Raw genomic sequence first — 23,448 nt, forward strand, 5'->3', positions numbered from 1 at the left:
TTGTAGGCTATACACACAGATGGTTTGAATCATACTTAATGAACAGAAAGCAAAAAGTTGTACTGAATAACACAAATAATCTTGGGAGGGTGGTAAATTCCAGTGAATGGGGAGTTACCACAAAGGAAGTCCCATGGGGTTCGATTTTAGGTCCTCTGTTGTTCCTGATTCATGTGAATGACCTCCCACTTAACGTTCAGCAAGTGAAACTAGTACCTTTTGCAGATTACACTAGTGTTATAGTAAATCCCATTCCAGAAAAACCAGCTGAAGATATTGTTGAGGAAGTCTTTCAAAGAATTATTAAGTGGTTCCCAGAAAATCAGGCGAATACCGGGATGGTTCCTTTACAAGGACATGGCCAGTTACCTTCCGCACTCTTAACATATGTTCAGAGCTTGTGCTCCGTGTCTAGTGATACTTGATAATTGCGAAACTTCTAGCAGTGGCAACAGAAAACGGAAATACAAAGTTCTGACGCGAGTGACCATTAGAACGTATCCTCACATTCTTTCTTCAAACAAAACTGTCAGCAATTTTCTTGTAACAGGGATTGGCAGAGCAAATAATGTATTACAGTAGTGTGGATAAGTAATTAACAATATCAAATAGTCTCGCCCTGTATAGGTTCAAAGGCTACAGAAGCATCTGATACCAACATTCTGTCGCTGTGAAAGGCGGGTTATGAAAACAACAGAATTTATGAGGTTGTGGTATGAGGACTATTCAGAAACTACGGTCCGATCGGTTGCGAAATGGAAAACACCGCGAAAATGAAGAATGTTTTATTTGCAACAATTTGCTGCACCTTTCAGATACTTCTCTACGTAGTCATCGCTCTGACTTAGACACTTTTCGTAGCGTTGTACCAATTTTTCAATACCCTCTTCACAGAAAGGAGTCGCCTGTGCTTTCTGCCAATTGCCTACGCTGGTCCGTAACTCATCGTCTGTGTCAAAGTGTTGTCTTCATACCGAGCGGTTCCTACGTGCAGACGTGAAAATCAGAGTGGGCCTCGTCTGGCCTTTAAGGTGGGCTATCAAAGCCTTCCCATCGGAAACGTTGCAGGAGCGTTTTAGCTTCCCTGCAGTGTGCTGCCGAGAATTTTCATGAAGAATGAACTGCATGACAGTTACAATGTATGGGCTGCATGAAATCAGGTGCAAGCTTCCACAGGCACTCATAGCTGGAGGGAGACACTTTTTTTAAGTATCTTTACGTGATCACTGTGCTCTGGAAACTGAAAATAGCGACGTGACGCGATCGACGAGCACACTAGAGGCACTGCCCAACACATCTGTGCAAAGCTTCATTGGATTTTCAGTGTGGTTTCCATTTCGCGCCCGATGAGACCTCACCTTCCGAACAGACCTCGTAGCTAAAAATCCTTTAGTACAATAAAATAACATTTTGAAGGAACAAGAAAGTACGCTCATTAGGAAATACGCGATACGCGTGTTGCAGTTTTTCTGCAAGACTCAAGGTAGAGCGGTGCGTGTGCTTACCGAGATAGGTGGCGATGAACTTGCTTCGCTCGGTGGGCGGAATCCAGCGGCTGCCCATCACGTTCATTGCTGGCCAAGTTGTGCCCTGTGCAAAGCGAATTGTTATAACAGCTGTTCACAGGGTGATGGCACCCAAGATAAGCGCAGTATGGATTGCATTGATGGAGAAAAAACTACAAAAGTGGTGATAATTCAAAATATTAAATGTTATTAAATTAGCTTAAGAGTAGAACATGTGACATAGTTTAACTGAACATATAAACACAGTTTAAGCAAGGAATTCGTGTACAAAATGGATACCATAACTTGGTAGGGCACAAGGATTTTCTATACAGGGTGTTACAAAAAGGTACGGCCAAACTTTCAGGTATCACTCCTCACACACAAATAAAGAAAAGATGTTACGTGGACATGCGTCCGGAAACGCTTAATTTCCATGTTAGACCTCATTTTAGTTTCGTCAGTATGTACTGTACTTCCTCGATTCACCGCCTCTGGCCCAATTGAAGGAAGGTAAAGTTGACTTCGGTGCTTGTGTTGACATTGCTCTACAGTACTAGCATCAAGCACATCAGTACGTAGCATCAACAGGTTAGTGGTCATCTCGAACGTGGTTTTGCAGTCAGTGCAATGTTTACAAATGCGGAGTTGGCAGATGCCCATTTGATATATGGATTAGCACGGGGCAATAGCCGTGGCGCGGTACGTTTGTATCGAGACAGATTTCCAGAACGAAGGTGTCCCGACAGGAAGACGTTCGAAGCAATTGATAGGCGTCTTAGGGAGCACGGAACATTCTAGCCTATGACTCGCGACTGGGGAAGACCTAGAACGACGGGGACACCTGCACTGGACGAGGCAATTCTTCGTGCAGTTGACGATAACCCTAATGTCAGCGTCAGAGAAGTTGCTGCTGTACAAGGTAACGTTGACTACGTCACTGTATGGAGAGTGCTACGGGAGAACCAGTTGTTTCAGTACCGTGTACAGCGTGTGCACGCACTATCAGCAGCTGATTGGCCTCCGCGGGTACACTTCTGCGAATAGTTCATCCAACAATGTGTCAATCCTCATTTCAGTGCAAATGTTCTCTTTACGGATGAGGCTTCATTCCAACGTGATCGAACTGTAAATTTTCACAATCAACACGTGTGGGCTGACGAGAATCCGCACGCAATTGTGCAATCACGTCATCAACACAACAACGTTTGGGCAGGCATTGTTGGTGATGTCTTGATTGGGACCCATGTTCTTCCACCTACGCTCAATGTAGCACGTTATCATGATTTCGTACGGGATACTCTACCTGTGCTACTAGAACATGTGTCTTTACAAGTACGACACAACATGTGGTTCATGCACAATGGAGCTCCTGCACATTTCAGTCGAAGTGTTCGTACGCTTCTCAACAACAGATACGGTGACCGATGGATTGGTACAGGCGGACGAATTCCATGGCCTCCACGCTCTCCTGACCTCAACCCTCTTGACTTTCATTTAAGGGGGCATTTGAAACTTCTTGTCCACGCAACCCCGGTACCAAATGTAGAGACTCTTCGGGCTCGTATTGTGGACGGCTGTGATACAATACGCCATTCTCCAGGGCTGCATCAGCGCATCAGGGATTCCATGCGACGGAGGATGGATGCATGTATCCTCGCTAACGGAGGACATTTTGAACATTTCCTGTAACAAAGTGTTTGAAGTCACGCTGGTACGTTCTGTTGCTGTGTGTTTCCATTCCATGATTAATGTAATTTGAAGAGAAGTAATAAAATGAGCTCTAACATGAAAAGTAAGCGTTTCCGGACACATGTCCACATAACATATTTTCTTTCTTTGTGTGTGATGAATGTTTCCTGAAAGTTTGGCCGTACCTTTTTGTAACACCCTGTATATTGTGAGTACTGCAAAGAGTAATGGTGCACATAAGTTCTGTGTGATGCTGTCATTGATGGTGTCCATGAACGAAACAAGGAGAGAAGGCCATTCTCCATCAAAGTTGCTGTCAGTGCTCCAGTAATTTGTATAAGAGGGCTGAGACCACACCAAACGTGATCATGAGATATAAGTCAAGTGATCAAACATGCTGCTTCATTGGCTAATTATCAGTTTTTGGCATATGCACACATTGCAAATACTAACAAAAAGGTCCTCTAACGGGTAGTAAAAGTGAAAATGATACCGGTTTATTTTTTCCACATGAGCAGAGGGAACAATATGTTTGTCAGCGCCAGTAAAACCGCTCCTAGCACTGAAGGTGGCCTCAGTTTAGAAGTTTTGTTCAAGTAGGGGATATCCAGCTGAAGCCGTTCACTCGTAGCGCTACCAAAACTGTGGGGTTGATGATCGCTGCTTCTCGCCCACTTTTCCCAATAGTTCCACCCGTGGGATTGATTTACGGGACCAGCTGAGATACCGTAGGGTGCCTGAGTGTTCGTCAAACAGGAATGAAAGGGTACCGTCCTGTGAACGCGGCTCTGTATGATGACCACTGTGTCAACAAGATAATCAAGAAAATGTAAAAGAAAGGGCAAGAACTGTTCACCAACAATGTTGAAATAAACATCCGCTTCACGTTCGCGGTAACCTGAAACAGAAAGTCCAAATTATGGTACGAGAAACACCCCCAAAATAGCACAGAACTATCTCTGACTCATCCACATCTTCCACACTGTACAGGTCAAAAGATTCATTGGCCCGTCGTCAAACTCGACGCATCGCAGTTTTGGAAAGACGCAACCACGCTACATGCGTCCAGTCAGCTACTGTCCAGATTCTGTGTTGTTTGGCCCATTGAAGATGTGCAGCGATGAGCAACGGCCTTTTGCGTGATACCCGACTCCAAATGCCTATTTCAAGGCGTTCCCTTCGCAATATTCGCTCGGAAACTGCTTCAGATGGACCTGCAACACTGGCAGCAAGAAATCACTATCGGGTATGAAACCGACTGTCATTGATATGGCGTGGCACTCGTCTCTGGTTAGTATCGGTTAAGATCGTTATACGACTACTTTTCTTACGCTGTATAACAATGATGCAACAGCTAAACTATACCCTATACAATGTTGTCATGGGCACACCTAGTGTAAATGATATTTCACGTAAGATAGAAACAAAGATGAAGGTAATTTAATTTCATCCATCTTTTCCAGCTGTGAACCTGACTGTAGACAATACACAGCAAGTATGAATGAAAACGCCTTCAGTCACAATTTTTCGTGTTTTATTGAATTACTTGTGGGTTCATCGTCTTAATACATAATTTACTTATGCTTTTGAGTGAAGTGAAATGCACATTACTGTTATCAGAATCTTAGATGTTAGATTTTGTATTTCGTAAACAAACATCGGAAAATATGATGAGAAACAGTCGAAAAAACAAACAATGAAAAATTTACCGAACAATCAACGAAGAACATTTTCTATCTCTTAACGCCGTCAGGAGTTAGTTTATCCTTTCTGTCACCGCACTTCACGTCCCTCATATCGCAAACCTATGAAGTGTTTAAAATGTATAAACAAATGTGCGCCTTAAGTGACTTTATGTCCGATGACAGAAAGGACAAACCAACGTCTGCTGGCGTTAAAAGGTTAAAAATGTGCTTCTTTGATGGTTCGGTACGTTTCTCACTGACATCTAACCATCTAACATCTAACCATCTCGTAACAGGAAGGCACATTTCATCTCTCTCAAGAGCAGAAGTAAGTTATGTATTAAGACGATTTGCACCTGACGTTGGACCTACTGGGTGCAAAGTGCGTCGTGTAATTCAATAAACCACGAAAATATTGCGACTGGAAACTTTTCATTCATACATGTTGTTTACAGATGAATGCACTAAGATGTGTGGCCAGAACATGGTGGGGAGTTCGCCCGAAAACTCTCCTCAGCTTTCTTGAGATCAGTCTTGGATTATAGATACATATTTTATCACGATGGGTCAAGAAATTCGCTATCGAACTTGGACAGGCTTCATTGTAGCTATATTCGAATATGCACTGGAACCACGTCATCCACACATACGTACACTGTCCTTGGTGAGGAAGGGGAGCCACCAGAGGAAAAACTTGAGAAGCGCATTTCACAGATAAGACACCCTTTTTCAACAGATTAATGAAGTATTGTCCAGGCACTGAAAAATGTAACTTTCACCGGAAATAGATGAAATCTAATATTTATCAAATATCTTGAATGGTGGACTTCGTACGAAAATAACTACTGAAATACAAACTCTTACCAGAATTCCTAGCCGCGTTCAGCTACCGAGAATAAAATAAAATAATCTTCAATAATATCGTACCTTATAAAGAGCCTCCGAACTCCAAGTTTGCGATTTGCTCAATACCATCATCCTCAATTATACGAATATTTCTACGAATGGGTCCAAGACCGTCAACAGCGACAAAACAGGATGTGCAATATACAACCCCTCAGGAAATTATTAAGCCCTATATTCCGTACGCACGGAGGCAACTATCTATGCAGAAGTCACCGCAAATAGAGAAGCAGTAAAATATGGAAGATTTCGCTCACGAAGCAGTGCGATGACATTAACCGATTCCCTAAGAATTCTAAAGAGCTTTAAGAAACCAAAACGGACTAAAAGAGTGTCACCTATAACTATAAGTACATTAAAGAAACCGCTACAAATAAGCAACCAGAGCGGTAACAAATTCCTTTCTGTATTCCAAGGCACATTGAAATCTTTCATAAAGAAATAGTAGAAGCGGAGTGAACAATTAAAGGCGAAGTCCTAAATGATAGACTTACTTACTAAGAAGATTTCAGTTTAATCAGTGAAAAAGCGGGAAGTATCTGGCAGAGATAATGATATTCGACCAAAATTTCAAATAGAGTGCATTATGCCCCACTGCAAGCTAAATGGCATTATCTCCTTCATTTGTCGATTGTAATAGAAGAAGACGATTACGATTAGGCGCGTGCACTTAGATCATGGCAAATGTCCATCCCTTCTGTTCCAAACGGCGTGAAGGGTTCTCCATTTTATGATTTATGCAATGAAAACGGAGACATGAACCATCAACTGTTCTCGTGCACCAGATACAAAATACAACAAAAATCTTTTTTCAAAGCATTTTCTAATGCAAAAGTTCCTCTTCCAACACTGGCTGCAGTGAAAAGAAGTCTTTCGCGACGGCACTGATATGTAAAACATTCTCGAATTGAAGCGGCAAGAAAATCGAAAATGTTTTAGATATTGGCTGCGGTGTTTCTTTCAACTCAAAAGAGTGATTTGAACTATTTTTAAATGTGTTGTACCTGGTGTTCAGTCAATGAAATACGATCTAAGTGTCTAGATACACTGTGTTCTTATGTATGGATATTTTGTATGGTCCTAAGCTTTCTTCTTTGCATTATTACGTTATAAATGCTTCATGAGTAGTTTAAATGGTGTAATGTATCAGACACACAGGGTATTGCAAAAGGAATGGTCGGTATTCAGGGATATGACCGGAAAGAGCGTTTGAAGCATAAAACTTCGGTGAACATATGCCTTACTCCCAATGATTTGCGACACGTACTACATTTAATATGTTATTTATGACGATTGTCTTTTAACCAGTGACAGAATTCAAGTCGTGTGGCATTTTAGCCAATGAGAAGATTGTGGACACGATGTATGTAAAATGGATACAAGCATTCTGCATGTAATGTTAGCCATACACATGCTCGTGGGGTACTGATTCATGCACAAAGTCGCCGCGCTCTGGTTGTAAGGCTATGCTGCACTATTTAAACAGTGTGCTGCTGTTCCGACACATGTTTTGTATCTACACGTTCAGAAGAAATATTGGAACTTGGAAGAATACATGTTTCAGGCAATGCTCTGCAACCCTGCTAAACACTGTACGACCAGGAATTCGACGTGTCGGAAAGCACCGACGATATTCTTCGACAGCAGCTGGTGCACTACCATCGCAGACGAGTAAACGTGCACCGTATCTTCATATTCTTCATTAGGGTTCGTGTATGACATTTTTCCCAACCCGAGCACAAATGCAATTATCTGCTGCTTCTATCTGATACGCTGACAGTCCCTCGCACTATTTTACCCACAACAGATTATGGGCTTGTTGAACGGCAAAAATACATGACTGGGCTAGAATGAAACGACAAAGAGATTGGCTATGTGAGACATACGCGCACGCATCACAATCCGTACAATAGATGTACATTAAACGCATTTTTTCTCGGAAACCATTCGTAATGGGGCATATGAAGCTTTCTGCTTCTAATGAACGTTCCTGTCATATCCCTGAATATTGACCATTCCTCCTTGATCATTCATCCTGGAGCAACCTGTATACACTACTGGCCATTAAAATTGCTACACCACTAAGATGACGTGCTACAGACGTGAAATTTAACAGGCAGGATATGCAAATGATTAGCTTTTCAGAGCATTCACACAAGGTTGGCCACTCCTACAACTTGCTGAGATGAGGAAAGTTTCCAACGGATTTCTCATACACAAACAGCAGTTGACCAGCGTTGCCTTGTGAAACGTTGTTGTGATGCCTCTTGTAAGGAGGAGAAATGCGTACCATCACGTTACCGACTTTGATAAAGGTCGGATTGTAGCCTATCGCGATTGCGGTTTATCGTATCGCGACACTGCTGCTCCCGTTGGTCGAGATCCAATAACTGTTAGCAGAATATGGAATCGGTCGCTTCGCGAGGGTAATACGGAACGCCGTGCTGGATCCCAATGGCCCCATATCACTAGCTGTCGAGATGACAAGCATCTCATCCACATGGCTGTAACGGATAGTGCATCCACGTCTCGATCCCTGAGTCAACAGATGGGGACGTTTGCAAGACAACCACCATCTGCACGAACAGTTCGACGACGTTTGCAGCAGCATGGACTATCAACTCGGAGACCATGGCTGCGGTTACCCTTGACGCTGCATCATAGACAGGAGGACCTGCGATGGTGTACTCAACAACGAACCTGGATGCACGAATTGCAAAACGTCATTTTTTTCGGGTGAATCCAGATTCTGTTTACAGCATCATGATGGTCACATCCGTGTTTGGTGACATCGCGGTGAACGTAAATTGAAAGCGTGTATTCATCATCACCATACTGGCGTATCACCCATCCTGATGCTATGAGGTACCATTGGTTACACGTCTCGGTCACCTCGTGTTCGCATTGACGGCACTTTGAACAGTGGACGTTACTTTTCAGATGTGTTACGACCTGTGGCTCTACCCTTCATTCGATCCCTGCGAAACCCTACATTTCAGCAGGATAATAAATGACCGCATGTTGCAGATCCTGTTCGGGCCTTTCTGGATACAGAAAATGTTCGACTGCTGCCCTGGCCAGCACATTCTCCAGACGTCTCACCAACTGAAAACGTCCGGTCAATGGAGGCCGAGCAACTGCCTTGTCACATCACGTCAGTCACTACTCTTGATGAACTGTGGTATCGTGTTGAAGCTGCATGGGCAGCTGTACCTGTACACGCCCTCCAATCTCTGTTTGACTAAATGCCCAGACGTATCAAGGCCGTTATTATGGCCAGAGGTACAGATTTCTCAGGATCTATGCACCCAAATCGCGTGAAAATGTAATCACATGTCAGTTCTTGTATACTATATTTGCCCAATGAATACCCGTTTATCATCTGTATTTCTTCTTGGTGTAGCAATTTTTTAGGCCACTGGTGTAGTTATACCATTTATGGCTGTGTGGAGAGTGACCAATATCAGTGAGAATAGGAAAAAAATGTCCGTTGACGTCACCAACATTCACATCATGCTTTTCAGAAACTGTTGCTCGCTTTGTGAACAGTGCAGATTATTTCTGTTGACCGTATCGACATTTGCATTATGTTTTAAACAGTACGGGAAAAATAAAAGTGACCCATAAAACATTTATTGTGTCTTAACATATCCAACTCGACCTACACCAATTACAACTGGGTTGCAGGTTGTCTATCTCGAGGTGCACGAAATATTTTCTCGGCCAGTTTTATTTTGGCAATACTGCAGAAACAGCTGCAGGTGTGAGCGGTGCGGGTACTTGCCGAGGCGGCGCCCTGCACCAGGCGCACGGCGACCAGCAGGAAGAGGTGTGTGCGCGCCGCCACAGGTATGAGCAGCGAGGCGAATGCGCACAGCAGGTTGGCGCCCCCGAAGACGCGCTTGGCGCCGAAACGTTGCGCCAGCAGGCCGCCGGGCACCAGCGCCACCACGTAGCTCCAGTAGAAGGCACCCAGCGCCAGCGACTGCTGCTCCATCGTCCACGGGAAGCGTTCCTGTCGTCAGTGGCACGTCATTAATACTCTGGGCGCGTTGTATGTTAGTCATTACAGTCACAGAACATGAGATTACATGCAAATTAATCTTTCAATCTGCAGAGCAGCGAGAGCTGCTTGGAAACATTGTGTTGTATGTTAGTCATTACAGTCACAGAACATGAGATTACATGGAAATTAATCTTTCAATCTGCAGAGCAGCGAGGGCTGCTTTGAAACATTGTGGAAGATTAGAACTATGTGCGGAAGTGGAACTCAAAAAATGGCTCTGAGCACTATGGGACTTAACATCTGAGGTCATCAGTCCCCTAGAACTTAGAACTACTTAAACCTAACTAACCCAAGGGCATCACAAACATCCATGCCCGAGACAGGATTCGAACCTGCGGCCGTAGCGGTCGCGGGGATCCAGACTAAAGCGCCTAGAACCACTCGTCTACATCGGCAGGCCCTAAATGGAACCGTGAGATCGGACCTGGGCGGGTTAGTCAAAGAGAGCATTGCCCCAAAGACTAGGTTCAGGTTCGATTATCATTCCAGCACAAAGTTTCAATCTGCTAGGAAGTTTCAAAGAGATTATGAGTCTACAGTTGTCGCTTGCTAAAAGTTACTGAATTCTGTACAAGAGGTGTTGGTAGACATCGCTGTAAATCAGATGTTACTGTCTTTCTTGATGCACTTTTCTTCAAAGGTAATTACATATCATGATGTCGACCACTGTGGCCGAGCGGTTCTAGGTGCTTCATTCCGGAACCACGCTGCTACCACTGTCGCAGGATCGAATCCTGCCTCGGGCATGGACGTGTGTCATGTCCTTAGGTTAGTTAGGTTTAAGTAGTTCTAAGTCTAGGGAACTGATGAACTCATATGTTAAGTCCCATAGAGCTTAGAGCCATTTGAATCATTTTTGTACAGATCATTATGATCCTGTAGACATTACAAACGGCAGGACACGGTTTTTAATAAGGTGTGTGATTGCAAGAGACAGCAGTACTTAGCAGGACGCTCCCACGCTGGCCAAAACACTGGTAAGTACTTCCTGTGGTGGGGCGTTCAGTTCCGGCACCAGCGCAATTGACAAATGCAACATGGTCGCTGGTGTATGCGGAAGTGCTGGAGTACGTCTCCCCAATCCATCCCAAACATGCTCGATGGGGTTACATCGGGGCGGTCCATTCGCTGAATATACATTCGCAGAATGGTACAAATGGCTCTGAGCACTATGGGACTTAACATCTTAGGTCATCAGTGCCCTAGAACTTAGAACTACTTAAACCTAACTAACCTAAGGACATCACACAACACCCAGCCATCAGGAGGCAGAGAAAATCCCCCACCCCGCCGGGAATCGAACCAGGGAACCCGGGCGTTGGAAGCGAGAACGCTACCGCACGACCACGAGATGCGGGCATTTGCAGAATGCCCTCTTGTTTCAAGAACTCCTCCATCTACGCTGTTCGATACGTCGCGCTTTGGTATCCATAAAATGAAGTCAGGGCCGAATACACACCTAAAACGACGCACGTGGAGCGGTAGTACAGTATCACAATAACGTTGACAAGCGAGGACCGATCGTTTGGAGGACAGAGCGCCCATGCAACATTATGCCTCCCCCACCTTCCCCCACCAAATCACCTGGAACATCAAAATAGTCTCGTTCGACAACGCTGGACGTACCTTCATATGGTGAGATATGGAAACACATAATGCATCTATGAATACTGTCAGTCATGTTCGGTTTGGTAATCTAGGTGCGACAAGGCACCATGTTGTATGGACGTATTGACCTTCAACTTTCAACGCTATTATGACATTGTAATCTTTCTCCATTTTCGTCTTTTCAGAGGTGCATTCGACTCTGACATCATTTTTATGGATGACAGTGCCGCGACCGCACCGAACAACGAAGGCGAAAGAAGTCTTGGAACGAAAGAATGTTCACCCAGTTGACTTGCCTGCCCGTTTCCCCAACTTAAAACACATGTAGCACGTCTGGAAAGCGTTGGGGAGGCGTATTGCAGCACGTCCACGGGCAGCAGCCACCATCCAGAAGTCACGAACCGCGCTGGTGGAGGAATAGAACGACCTAGCCCAACGGCTCTCTACCATCCACGTGGCCAGAATGTGTGCACGTTACAAACCATGCATTGCTGTCCGTCTTGATGACAGTCCCTATTATAAACAAGGTGCTGTCTTCTGGAATTTCCAGGGGACCATCATGGCCGGCCGAAGTGGCCGAGCGGTTCTAGGCGCTTCAGTCTGGATCAGCGCTGCTGCTCGGTCGCAGGTTCGAATCCTGCCTCCGACATGGATGTATGTGATGTTCGTAGGTTAGTTAGGTTTAAGTAGTTCTAAGTCTAGGGGACTGATGACCTCAAACCTTAAGTCCCATAGTGCTCAGAGCCATCTGAACCATTTCGACCATCATGAGTCGCAGTGGCTTCGGTGTAATTATTGTCATTGAGTAAAAGTGTCATTTTTGTTCGTCTCACTGCGTAATTCTGTCAGTTACCTTCTGCACTATGATACAGTAGTTCTTCCTATGTGAGATCAGAGCGAGTTTCATTGAGTTATGTTACTCGGCTGTGACTCATCATACGAAAGTTACTTTCGCCCCTAAGTTTTGCAGGCTAATGAGTGTACATTTACGATCCGACGAATAGGGTGAGCAGCGAACTGTGACTGTTTTCAGGTAACTGCGGGAAACTGTCGTCGCTGACCGCCTGAATTTGACTACAGGATGACTAAGGTGGAATTTCTATTTGGTGTGATGAATAGCAGATTACTCTAAATGTAAAACAAATGAGAGTCATTGCAAACGAGTAGAAAAAACTGTCCTCTAACGTACGAAAACAGTATTAGAGGTGTATTACTTGACACACTCAAGTCGATTAAACATGTAGGCGTAGTGCTGCAAGGCGGTAAAATTAAGGGAAGGTGAATGGTCGACTCCAACTCATTGTATTATAAAGTCGACTTGTGTGGTCGTGAAAATAGAAATAACATTACAAATATGATTCGTTGGAAGAAAACTGTGAAAACAAATGCTCCAGACGTGAGTTTCCCGGCAACTCACCAGTAAAACAATGCATAACATGTTTTGACGTCCGAAGATGTATTGTTTCCAGAGTTACGTGAAAGAGAAGCCAGATTTATTTGCTGTCAGTGGTTTGACTAGTCTGATGCGGCCCGCCACAAATTTCTCTCCTGAGCCAATCTATACATCTCAATAGTGGCAATTTCAACACAAATCCTCAGTTATTTGCTGGATGTATTCCAGTTCCAATCTCTGTTTTCCACTGCAATTTTTATCCTCTCTAGTACCATGGAAGCTATTCCCTAAAGTCTTAACAGATGTTGTATCACTCTGCCTCTTCTTATTTTCAGTGTTTTCCACATATTCCTTTTTTCTCCGATTCTATGGAGAACCTCCCCCTTTCTTACGCTATCCAACCTAATTACCCCCATTCTGCTCTAGCATCACATCTCAGATGCTTATATTCTCTTCTACTCTGGTTTTGTCACAGTCCATGTTTCACTGCCGTACAATCCTATGTTCCAGCGTACATTCTGAGAAGTTTCTTCCCTAAATTAAGGGCTATGTTTGATACTAGTAGACATCTCTTGGCCAGGAATGTCCTTTTTGCTAGTACTAGCCTCCTTTTTATGTCCTCTTTGCTCCGACCATTATAGTTTATTTTTCTGCCTAGGTAGCAGAATTCCTTCAACTACCTTCGTCAACCTCACGACAGTTACCATGCGCTGGTCACAGTAGGCGACGCTTGCGCTCTCCGTAGCAGCCACGCGGGAACATCAAGCCAGGCTGCTAGAATGCACACCGAGAGATGTAGACGACCCGGTACCTCGTCAAGTATCAGCGAGAGGCTGCTGGTCGCTGTACAAAATCGCGGCTTCATCCAGTCACAAGTGACCAGGGGCGGCACGTCTCTTCCCATAGAATGATTACTTAAGCCAACCCAGGGACCACTGCGGACAGCTCCCGTTGGCAAGAACTACCCGAGTCATGCACCGACTGCTTATAGTTCATCACTCAACCTCTCGTTGATGTGCCAGCGGAGAAGACTGCATCACGCCGAGCAGTTAGGCTTTGTAGCTTGCAACAGTTTTGCGAGTGCTAATCTTTACGGTTTTAGTTCCGGCTCCTGGTAGTTAGTTGGAGTCTGAACCTCAGAACTGTATTTAGGTAGCACCGCTGAGGAGGTGGAGCTAATTTCTTGTTACTCCCATTGTAACAATCAGTTTCTGCAAGCCAATAAACAAGCTTTAAAATCTACGGAGGCTCTCCTCAATTAGTGTCAAATAGCAGGATTGTTCAGTGGCATCGAGGGTGTGCTGGCTGAATGTTTGGTATGCACCTTCAAGACCCAAATGGAAAAATTAATTCACTTAACTTTTTCTGTCCTACCGTGCATCTCCTCATGAAGGACCCTAATCTGTGCTGGGATGACAGCCAGCACAGATTACAATTATCCCTGGTGCACCCCCAGAACAATCACTCTCTATCAAAGACTAATAGATGGTTGCGTTATTTTTCTCCACAGGATCCCGACGTTTGAACGACGTCATCAGCAGTGGAAGCCCACCTTCATCAACCACTTGATCTGGCTGAAAATGGTCGAAGTCCAGCTGCTATGAGGAGGTGGTTGCCATCGACGTGTCATCAAGTCCGGGCAAGACATGGGCGTGAACCCCCCGGGGGCACACTAACACATCGTTTCGTTCCAGATACCCGGGGTGAGACGCTTTTCCCACCACCTGCCATTGCATCAGCCCAAGACCTACAGCGGACTGACGCGGGTCGGCGCAACTCTCATCCCACGTCGATTGGACTTGATCCCACCCCCTTTCCACCAAGACAGCGAAGACTCTGAAATCGCCAAGGCCTCTGGAACCTGTCGTCGTCTCGACGAACCGGTTAGGGAGATGACCGCTCCTGTGACCAGGGGAGTGAGCCGCAACCCTCACGACAGTTACGATGCCTGTGTCAAAGTAGGCGACGCCAGTGCGCTCCATAGTAGCCACGTCGCAACATCAAGTATAAACTCAGACCGACAGGTGGCTCTCCGAAAGCTATGGTCCATCGGATACCTCGTCAGGCTCGCTGGCCGCGGCACAAAACCAGTTCTCCATCCGGTCACAAGTGACTGGAGGGCAGCATGTCTCTTCCTGCAGAGTGGCAGTTTAAGCCAACCCTGCGACCATAGCCGAGAGTTGACCGAGTTATGCGCCGACTGCTTGCAGTCCATCAGCCAAGTTCTTGTGCCATCGCAGAAGACTGAGTCGCGCCGAGAAGCTAGGCTTTGTTGTAGACAACAGTTCTTTGAGTGTTAGTTTTTCTGGCTTTAGTTCCGACTCGCGTAAGTTACATGGAGTCTATACCTCAGATTTGTATTTATTTAGAATCGTTGAAGAGGCGGAGTTAATTTCTTGTTATCCCTATTGTAACTGCCGGTATTTTGTAAACTAATAAAGAAGCTGTTTGTAACATCTACAAGGTCTCTCTTCAGTTTCTCAGTTCCCATTTCTGATGTTAAGTTTCTCCCTGTTCTCATTTCTTCTACTTTTCACGACTTTCCTCTTTGTTAAATTTGGTCTCAGTCTATGTTCTGCACTTATTAGAATGTTCATTCCATTCAGCAAATCCTGTAATTCTTCTTCAAAAAAAAAAATGGTTCAAATGGCTCTGAGCACTATGGGACTCAACTGCTGTGGTCATCAGTTCCCTAGAACTTAGAACTACTTAAAAATAACTAACCTAAGGGCATCACACACATCTATGCCCGAGTTAGGATTCGAACCTGCGACCGTAGCAGTCGCACGGTTCCGGACTGCGCGCCTAGAACCGCGAGACCACCGCAGCCGGCAATTCTTCTTCACTTTCAGTGAGAATACCAGTCATCAGTGAATCTTATCACTGATATCCTTCCAGCTTGAATTTTAATCCCGCTCTTGAACATTTCTCTTATTTCCGTCATTGTTTCTTTGATGTATATGTTGTACTGTAGTTATGAAAAACTATATCCCTGTCTTACACCCTTTCTAATGGCAGCACTTCCTTCTTGGTCTTCTATTTCTACTGTTCCCTTTTAGTTCTTGTACATTTACCCGTCTTTCCCTACAGCTTACCTCCCTTTTTCTTAGAATTTCGAATATCTTGCAACATTTTACATTGTCGAACAGTTTTGCCGGGTGCACAGATTCTATGAATGAGTCTTGTTTTTTTTTTTCAGTCTTGCTTCCATTATGAAACGCAACGTCAGAACTGCCTCTCTAAAAGCTAAACTGCTCTTCATCTCAGAAATCCTCAATTTTATTTTTCATTCTGCTATATACTTGTCAGCAACTTTGATGCATGAACTGTTAATCTGACTGTGCGATAATATTCGCACTTGTTGGCTGTTGCAGTCTTTGAAATTGCATGCATGAGTTTTTCCGAAATTCTGACGTTATATCGCCATTCTCAAACATTCTACACGAACAGGTGAATTGTCGTTTTCTTGCCGTTTTCCCCAATGATTTCAGAAATTCCATTTGAATGTTACTTATTCCTTCTGTCTTATTTGATCATAGGTCGTCCAAAGATTTTTACAATTCTGATTGTAATACTGGATCCACAAAACCTTCCCACTCGGCTCCTGTTTCTTCTTCAGCAACTACCACGTACAGACAAGTCCTCTCTCTCATAGAGGCATTCAATGTACTCTTCCCACCTTTATGATCTCTCCCCTACATTTAATAGTGGAATTCCCACTGCACTTTTAATTTTACCGCCCTCGCTTTTAATTTCACAAAAGGTTGTTTTGATTTTTTTATACACTGTGTCAGTCCTTCATTTCTTTTTCGATTCCATTACATTTTCCATGCAGCCATTTTTCCTTAACTTCCCTGCACTTCCTATTTATTTCATTTCTAAGTAACTTAGATATCTGTATTCCTGAATTTCCCTGAACGTTATTTGTACTTCTTCTTTAATCGATCTTCTGTTAGACATGGGTTCCTCGCAATTAGGCTCCTTGTTTCTACACTTTTCTTTCAAAGTTGTTGTTAGAGGTGTCCATTCCCCTTCTGCTTATTGCTTACTGAGCTGTTCAAAAGGAACAATGAGGTACAGAAGGAAAAATGACATTCATTAACCCACATTAAGGTTGTCTCAAGCACAAACGCTCCAACAACAGTTTTTGATCACTTCATCTACGTCTACATCTACATGCATACTCTGCAAATCACATTTAAGTGCCTAGCAAATGGTTCACCGAACCACCTTCACAATTCTCTATTATTCCAATCTCGCATAGCGCGTGGGAAGAATGAACACCTATATCTTTCCGTACGAGCTCTGATTTCCCTTATTTTATCGTGGTGATCGTTCCGCCCTATGTAGGTCGGTGGCAAAAAAATATTTTCGCATTCGGAGGAGAAAGTTGGTGACTGGAATTTCGCGAGAAGATTCCGTCGCAACGAAAAAAGCCTTTCTCTTAATGATTTCCACCCCAACTCCTGTATCATTTCTTTGACACTCTCTCCCATATTTCGTGATAATACAGAACGTGCTGCCTTTCTTTGAACTTTTTCGATGTACTCCGTCAGTCCTACCTGGTAAGGATCCCACACCGCGCAGCAATATTCTAAAAGAGGAGGACAAGTGTGGAGTAGGCAGCTTCCTTAGTAGGTCTTTTACATTTTCTAAGTGTCCTGCCAATAAAAAGCAGCCTTTGGTTAGGCTTCCCCACAACATTCTCTGTGTTCTTTCCAATTTAAGTTGTTGCTAATTGTAATACCTAGGTAGTTAGTTGAATTTACGGCATTTAGATTAGACTGATTTATCGTGTAACCGAAGTTTAACGAGTTCCTTGTAGCACTCATGTTGATGACCTCACAATTTTCGTTATTTAGGGTCAACTGCCACTTTTAGCACCATTCAGATATTTTTTCTATATCTTTTTGCAGTTTGTTTTGATCTTCTGATGACTTTATTAGTCGATAAACGTCAGCGTTATCTGCAAACAACCGAAGACGACTACTCACATTGTCTCCAAAATCGTTTATATAGATAAGGATCAGCAAAGGGTCTATTACACTACCTTTGCGAACGCTTGAAATCACTTCTGTTTTACTCGACGCCCAGTGATAAGTAATATAAACTGTCTGACAGCCAGCGAAGCAAAATTTGATAACGAACTGAGAAAGTTTCTCTTTGACAAGTCCTTCTATTCCGTGGAAGAAATTCTGTTACTGTATTAATGTATTGTGTAGAAGGTGGTGGGTAGGAATTACTAACTCACATCTGTATATGTAGTGTTACTTTCCTTTTTTTAAATATGAAAAAACTTAGAAATGTAGACATTTTTCTCGATATGAATGTAAAATGACTCGTTCCACATCATTACGATGTATCGTGCGAAACAATCCATGGAACATGCAACTGACTAGCTAACTAACTAACGTTGGACATTTTGTGGCCTCCCAGATATCCCGACGTATCGGTCTGTGAATGCTTCCTCTGAGGATTCCTGAAACACAAGTGTATGCTAGATGTTTACACACAACTGCGGAACTGAAAGGCACGAATCGTTCAGAAATTAGGAACATTCCTACACAAATTCTTAAACATAACGTGAGTGTCTGAGTGTCAAAATAAGAAACAAGAACGTGTTTGAAATGGTAGTATGGAAGGGATCCGTTGTTATGACTGAAAATGTCTTACAATATAATCCTCGCCCTTCTAACAACCGTACCAAAACAAATGTCAAAAATTAATTATGATTGTGGTGTTGCTCCCGCTCCTAAATACTGCATTTTCGGGCAACAACAAAGTTATATTATGTGGCAAGTGTCATTAGAGCACAGTTAATAAAGTCATTTCATGAAATAATGAATAAACTAGGTACTCATCTTTTCATGTTTCCCACGCTGGTCTCGTTGTGAAATCATGGCTCAATCGTCGAAAATCTAGGTAGTGATGATTCCAAGCTCGGATGCAAAGAGGCCTAGGTGTTATTCTGCGATATTCAAAAGTTTCATAGATGTGTTTCATAAACCATTCTAGACGATTAAACTTTTGCAAGTTAAGACGATGGTAATGTAAAATAGTAACCAGCACTCCGAATTTAAGTTACACTTCTTTTTTACTACTTTTGTTGCGATATCACGTAACTCACAATACATCACTTCACAATATAAAACATACTTGAAAATATCTTCCTCACTGTTAAAGTTCACATTTCATAAACTGACTACAATTTGCGTCTTTTCAACATGACGACCAAGACTTGACTCCTCAATAATCGCTTACGCACCCAAAAATAAGAGTTACAAGTACGTCAAAGATCATAGTGACAAAAGAAAGAATTCCCATAAGAATAATATCAGTACAATATAAACATATCGATGTATCAAAGTACCTCTACATTAATGAAATCAAATCTGAATGTTGTCTCAGAAATATATTAACTACTTTACAGAAACACAGTAGAATATTGCTGGTATCGAGAAGTTGAGGAGAGGCGCCGTAATGGTTACGTAATTCAAGTACCATTACACCCTCTTTCACCATATCAACATCGACCCGTATTTCTGCCACATTCTTTACGCGGGATTTCTGTTATTTAAGGAATCGAGGGTTTAGTGGTGTCATTCATAAGCTAAAAGAAGGGATTCAAAACTTATGAACACAGATATAGGAAGGGTTGCGCGCACCTCGTCCCACAAGGGGGTTCTGTTGAAGGCATCGAAGTCGCCCGCGGCAGTGAGGTTGGCAGCCGCGCTGTCATCTTCCGCCTCCGCGTAGCATTCGCCGAGGGGCGCGCTGGCGTTGTCTCCGCCGCCGGCCTGCTGCAGCGTCTCGTTGAGGTCGCGGGGCTGCACCATGGCCACGATGGCGATGTTGATGGCGACGCGCAGCATGTAGTTGGTGAAGAAGCCGAAGAAGCCCACCACGCAGAGCACGGCTCGCGCCGGCACCGCCTCCCGAGCCCGCCTCGCCGTCCCCAGAGCCCGCCGCCACGGCAGCCCTGCAGCAGCTGCCGACAGCACACACACTCTCCAGCAGGGCTACTCGACACCACCTCCAAAGGACTACAGTGCAATGCAAAGCTTAACCTTCACAATACCAACGCATCTGTAATAAGGCCCATTATCTGGGGAAGAATGGGGTTGGGGGAGATACTTTATGTCCAATGAAGAAAAAATGTAAAAAAATTAAATTTGTTATTTGATGTTGATTAAATTAACAATATACTTTTTAAGGGGGTGCTGATGTGTTATTAGGGTGCAGGACATGAAAATATCATTCAGCACCCTGTTAGTAACGTCAACACGTTTTCAGTAATGTGTCCTACCAAGGGAGGGGTGAGTGGGCTTACTTTATGCTCACCCAAAAAAAGGTCAGACAGAGCAAATTTCGTTGAGTTTTCTTGGCTTTACTCACTTATACTTTTTAAAGATATATTGATGTTTCATTAAAGTCCTAAAACCGATGGGGTTGGGGGAGGTACTTTATGTCCAATGAAGAAAAAATGTAAAAACATTAAAAAAGATATACTGACGTTTCATTAAAGTCCTAAACCGGACGCCATTGAATTTGACGTTCATTGGGGAATGTGACATCTGCCAAAGAGAATTAAATTTTTAGGTTAACTTTAACTGAAAAGTTTAAAACATTTATCGAATGAAGTAGAAGAATTCGTTAGAAACAATAAACCATTCTTTTAAAGCTCTAAAATGTAAAATAACTGACTCGATTTGGGTATTTTCAAAAAGGGTTATGATGTCTTTTGATTCGTATAGAGAATTTGTCATGATATCCGTGGAATTACGCTCATGTCGTACGTTATTCTGCTCAAAAGCCATCGAAACTAGTCTATTTATACCTGGATGACTGTGTAACTGTTTTAACTAAATCTTCATTTTTTACATTACTCGAAGGTAAAACTGTTGTCTAGCAATGACTGTCAAACCGCTTGCATATATATCCGTGTAATACTATGTGAAAGAGATGTTTTAGCTCTTAGCGCAGCAGATGTTCACTACCTCTCTCGTCTTGAAATGAGAACACTAACTTTTGTTCACCAATAAATATGACTGAGGTTGTTTCTTCTGTCAATTCCGGTAGAAACATTGGCTTTAATTTCGTTTCCTCCAAAGTTTGGCGAACATGACTAGTGATTTTTGTTCTGGTTTCGTTTGTGTTAAAAATGCTTTCTTTTATTGTTGTAAGGGTCATGGGGCATAATAATTAATGTAGTAATGAGTGTCTTACAAAGTATACTTCAGCGTGAGCATGTTTAATCTGGTAATTCTTAGTCTGTGATTTAGCATACTGCGTGAACACATTTCGTCCAGGTCTCCTTTACTCCTTGGTACAGCTGTACGTCTCCCAGACGTGAGGTTAATCACCAGACTCCTTTCCTCTATACTACCTCCGGTGTACTCATCCATTAAGTGGAAAATACAGTGACCTGAAATATATATACACCACACTGAGCACTCGAAGATAGTCTCGCCAAACTCTTTCGTCGCATGAATCTCGTCTAACCAAGTTGTCGAAATATTTGAGCCACTCGTAAACTGCACAACATAATTAAACGGTCACTTTTTAAAACCCCGCGAAGCATAAGTTTGAAATTTGTCTCAAAAGTGAGTACAACATTCCTCTAATATTGGTACAAAAGTATGGCGCCCTGCGAGCTCAGACATTCATACGGAGTGTAAGGTGGGTTAATAATGTCACATTGGCACCAAATTCCGCCACAGTTCTGCCCAACTTCAACTTGGACGTGTCACGACTTACACACATTTAAACCCTTCTTTTGACACCACTGCTCAAGAGGTCAAAACTCTAACGCCGAGAGTTCAATTCACGCGATCTTTTAGGGGTGGCCGGGGAAAACATTGCAGACACACTGCCGCTCAGATCCAACACGAAAAGGCCTTAGTGGGTGGCATAGGAGTCTCAATGAAACAACCTCCTCCCTTGTGGCGGTGATTATCACACATTTCGAGGTCGAAAGTGACAACAATTTGAAGTGCGAAGAGTAATAGGACGACGTTCTCGGCAACCCTTGACACTGCTGAAACCCTCAGATTATTCAACCCTACTCTGAGGACAATGTGCGCCAGGAGCATCATTGAAAGTGATCGCACGCCTTTGAAGTGCAGTGCGACAGTACGTTTTGCTCTGGTGTACAGGATGGAACCACTAAGCACCGTTCAAAACCATTTGACGAAATCTGAAAGTGATCCGAAGCAGAAATGGGTGCATATGCTTTTTCAGGTCTAAATGGTTCAAATGGCTCTCAGCACTATGGGACTCAACTGCTGTGGTCATTAGTACCCTAGAACTTAGAACTACTTAAACCTAACTAACCTAAGGACATCACACACATCCATGCCCGAGGCAGGATTCGAACCTGCGACCGTAGCAGTCGCACGGTTCCGGACTGCGCGCCTAGAACCGCGGGACCACCGCGGCCGCCTTTTTCAGGTCTCCTGTTTCGCCCCACCTGACCTGATCACAGATGGGTGCAATATTGACATATGCGTGAATGAAACGGTAAAGGATCACTCTAGGATCATCCAGTCGAGAATCATCCTTGGTGCCTCCTGCTGACCTTTGTTGACCATCTTAAAAATGTTAATTGTACAGACAGAACCCATGACGAGAGTTCTAGGCACCTGCAGGCAAGCTACGCTACTGCCTCTCTGCCTAATTGGAAGGTTGTCGAAGGGTGTGCCTTTCTGCAAGTGCCTACACCTTGTCAGTGGTTGTCTCTGTTGGGTACATTTTAAAGTGCTCAACAGAGGCGAATGGGTGTCACCAAGGTTGTTGCTGAACTGTAGTGGCTTAGAAGTATCGTTTGCGCTTTTATTCACACTTATATGGACGTCACAAACCTCTGTGATCATGCCACAGGAACGTGCGAGACAAGAGGGCTGAAAATGCATAAGCACCCAATGCTGCTTTGGATCAAATTTTATCGAATGGTTTTCAACGGTGCCTAACGTTTCCACCCTGTACACCAGAGCGAAAATTACTCTTGCACTGCACTCCAACTGAGTGTGATCACGTTCAGTGGTATTGATCCTCCACAATATCCTGCACAGGGTCAAATGGTCTGAGGGTTGTCAGCAGCGTCTAAAGTTATCAAGAACGTCATTCTGCTGCTTATCACACTGTGAACAGTCGTTTTCGACCGCGAAATATGTGGTACTCAACGCCCCAAGAGAAGGACTGGTTTCACTGACGACATTTATGCCATCCCTAAGGCCATTTCATCTTGATTCGGGGTTGTGGTATGTCTAAAATGTTTTCCTCGACCACCTTAAAGAAATCCGCGTGATTTCACTACTGGGCGTCGCGGCTTTGCCGTTCATTGCAGAGACTCAAAACAAGGGGTTGAACACGCGTAGGATGGAGGGTAACGACCTCCCCGCGACGACAAACGTCTACGGTGGCGTCGAGCATAAAAGTGGTGAAATTTAAAAACGTTTTCAACGGTATTGTTGTTGATTATATCTGTATATGCAGCTTCGTTTGCTAAGGTGTAATTATTTCCACTCACTTTTATCAAGGCTGACATGGTCGAAATTGCAATATTAGACTTTTCAAATAAATACACTCCTGGAAATG

General features: G+C 43.7%; 1 protein-coding gene across 1 annotated transcript in view; it reads right to left on the reverse strand.

Moving 5' to 3' along the window:
• The window catches only part of LOC126335355 (sialin-like), a 429,162-nt gene that overhangs the window by 126,613 nt on the left and 279,101 nt on the right, over positions 1-23,448 (reverse strand). The window contains exons 4-6 of the mRNA XM_049998542.1: positions 19,518-19,840; positions 9,570-9,800; positions 1,506-1,590 (exon numbers count right to left, since the gene is read on the reverse strand). Coding sequence (XP_049854499.1) covers positions 1,506-1,590; positions 9,570-9,800; positions 19,518-19,840 — 639 coding nt within the window. The remainder of the gene's footprint in view (positions 1-1,505; positions 1,591-9,569; positions 9,801-19,517; positions 19,841-23,448) is intronic.

This window comes from Schistocerca gregaria, chromosome 2, assembly GCF_023897955.1.
Source record: "Schistocerca gregaria isolate iqSchGreg1 chromosome 2, iqSchGreg1.2, whole genome shotgun sequence".
Classification (NCBI taxonomy): Eukaryota; Metazoa; Arthropoda; class Insecta; order Orthoptera; family Acrididae; genus Schistocerca; species Schistocerca gregaria.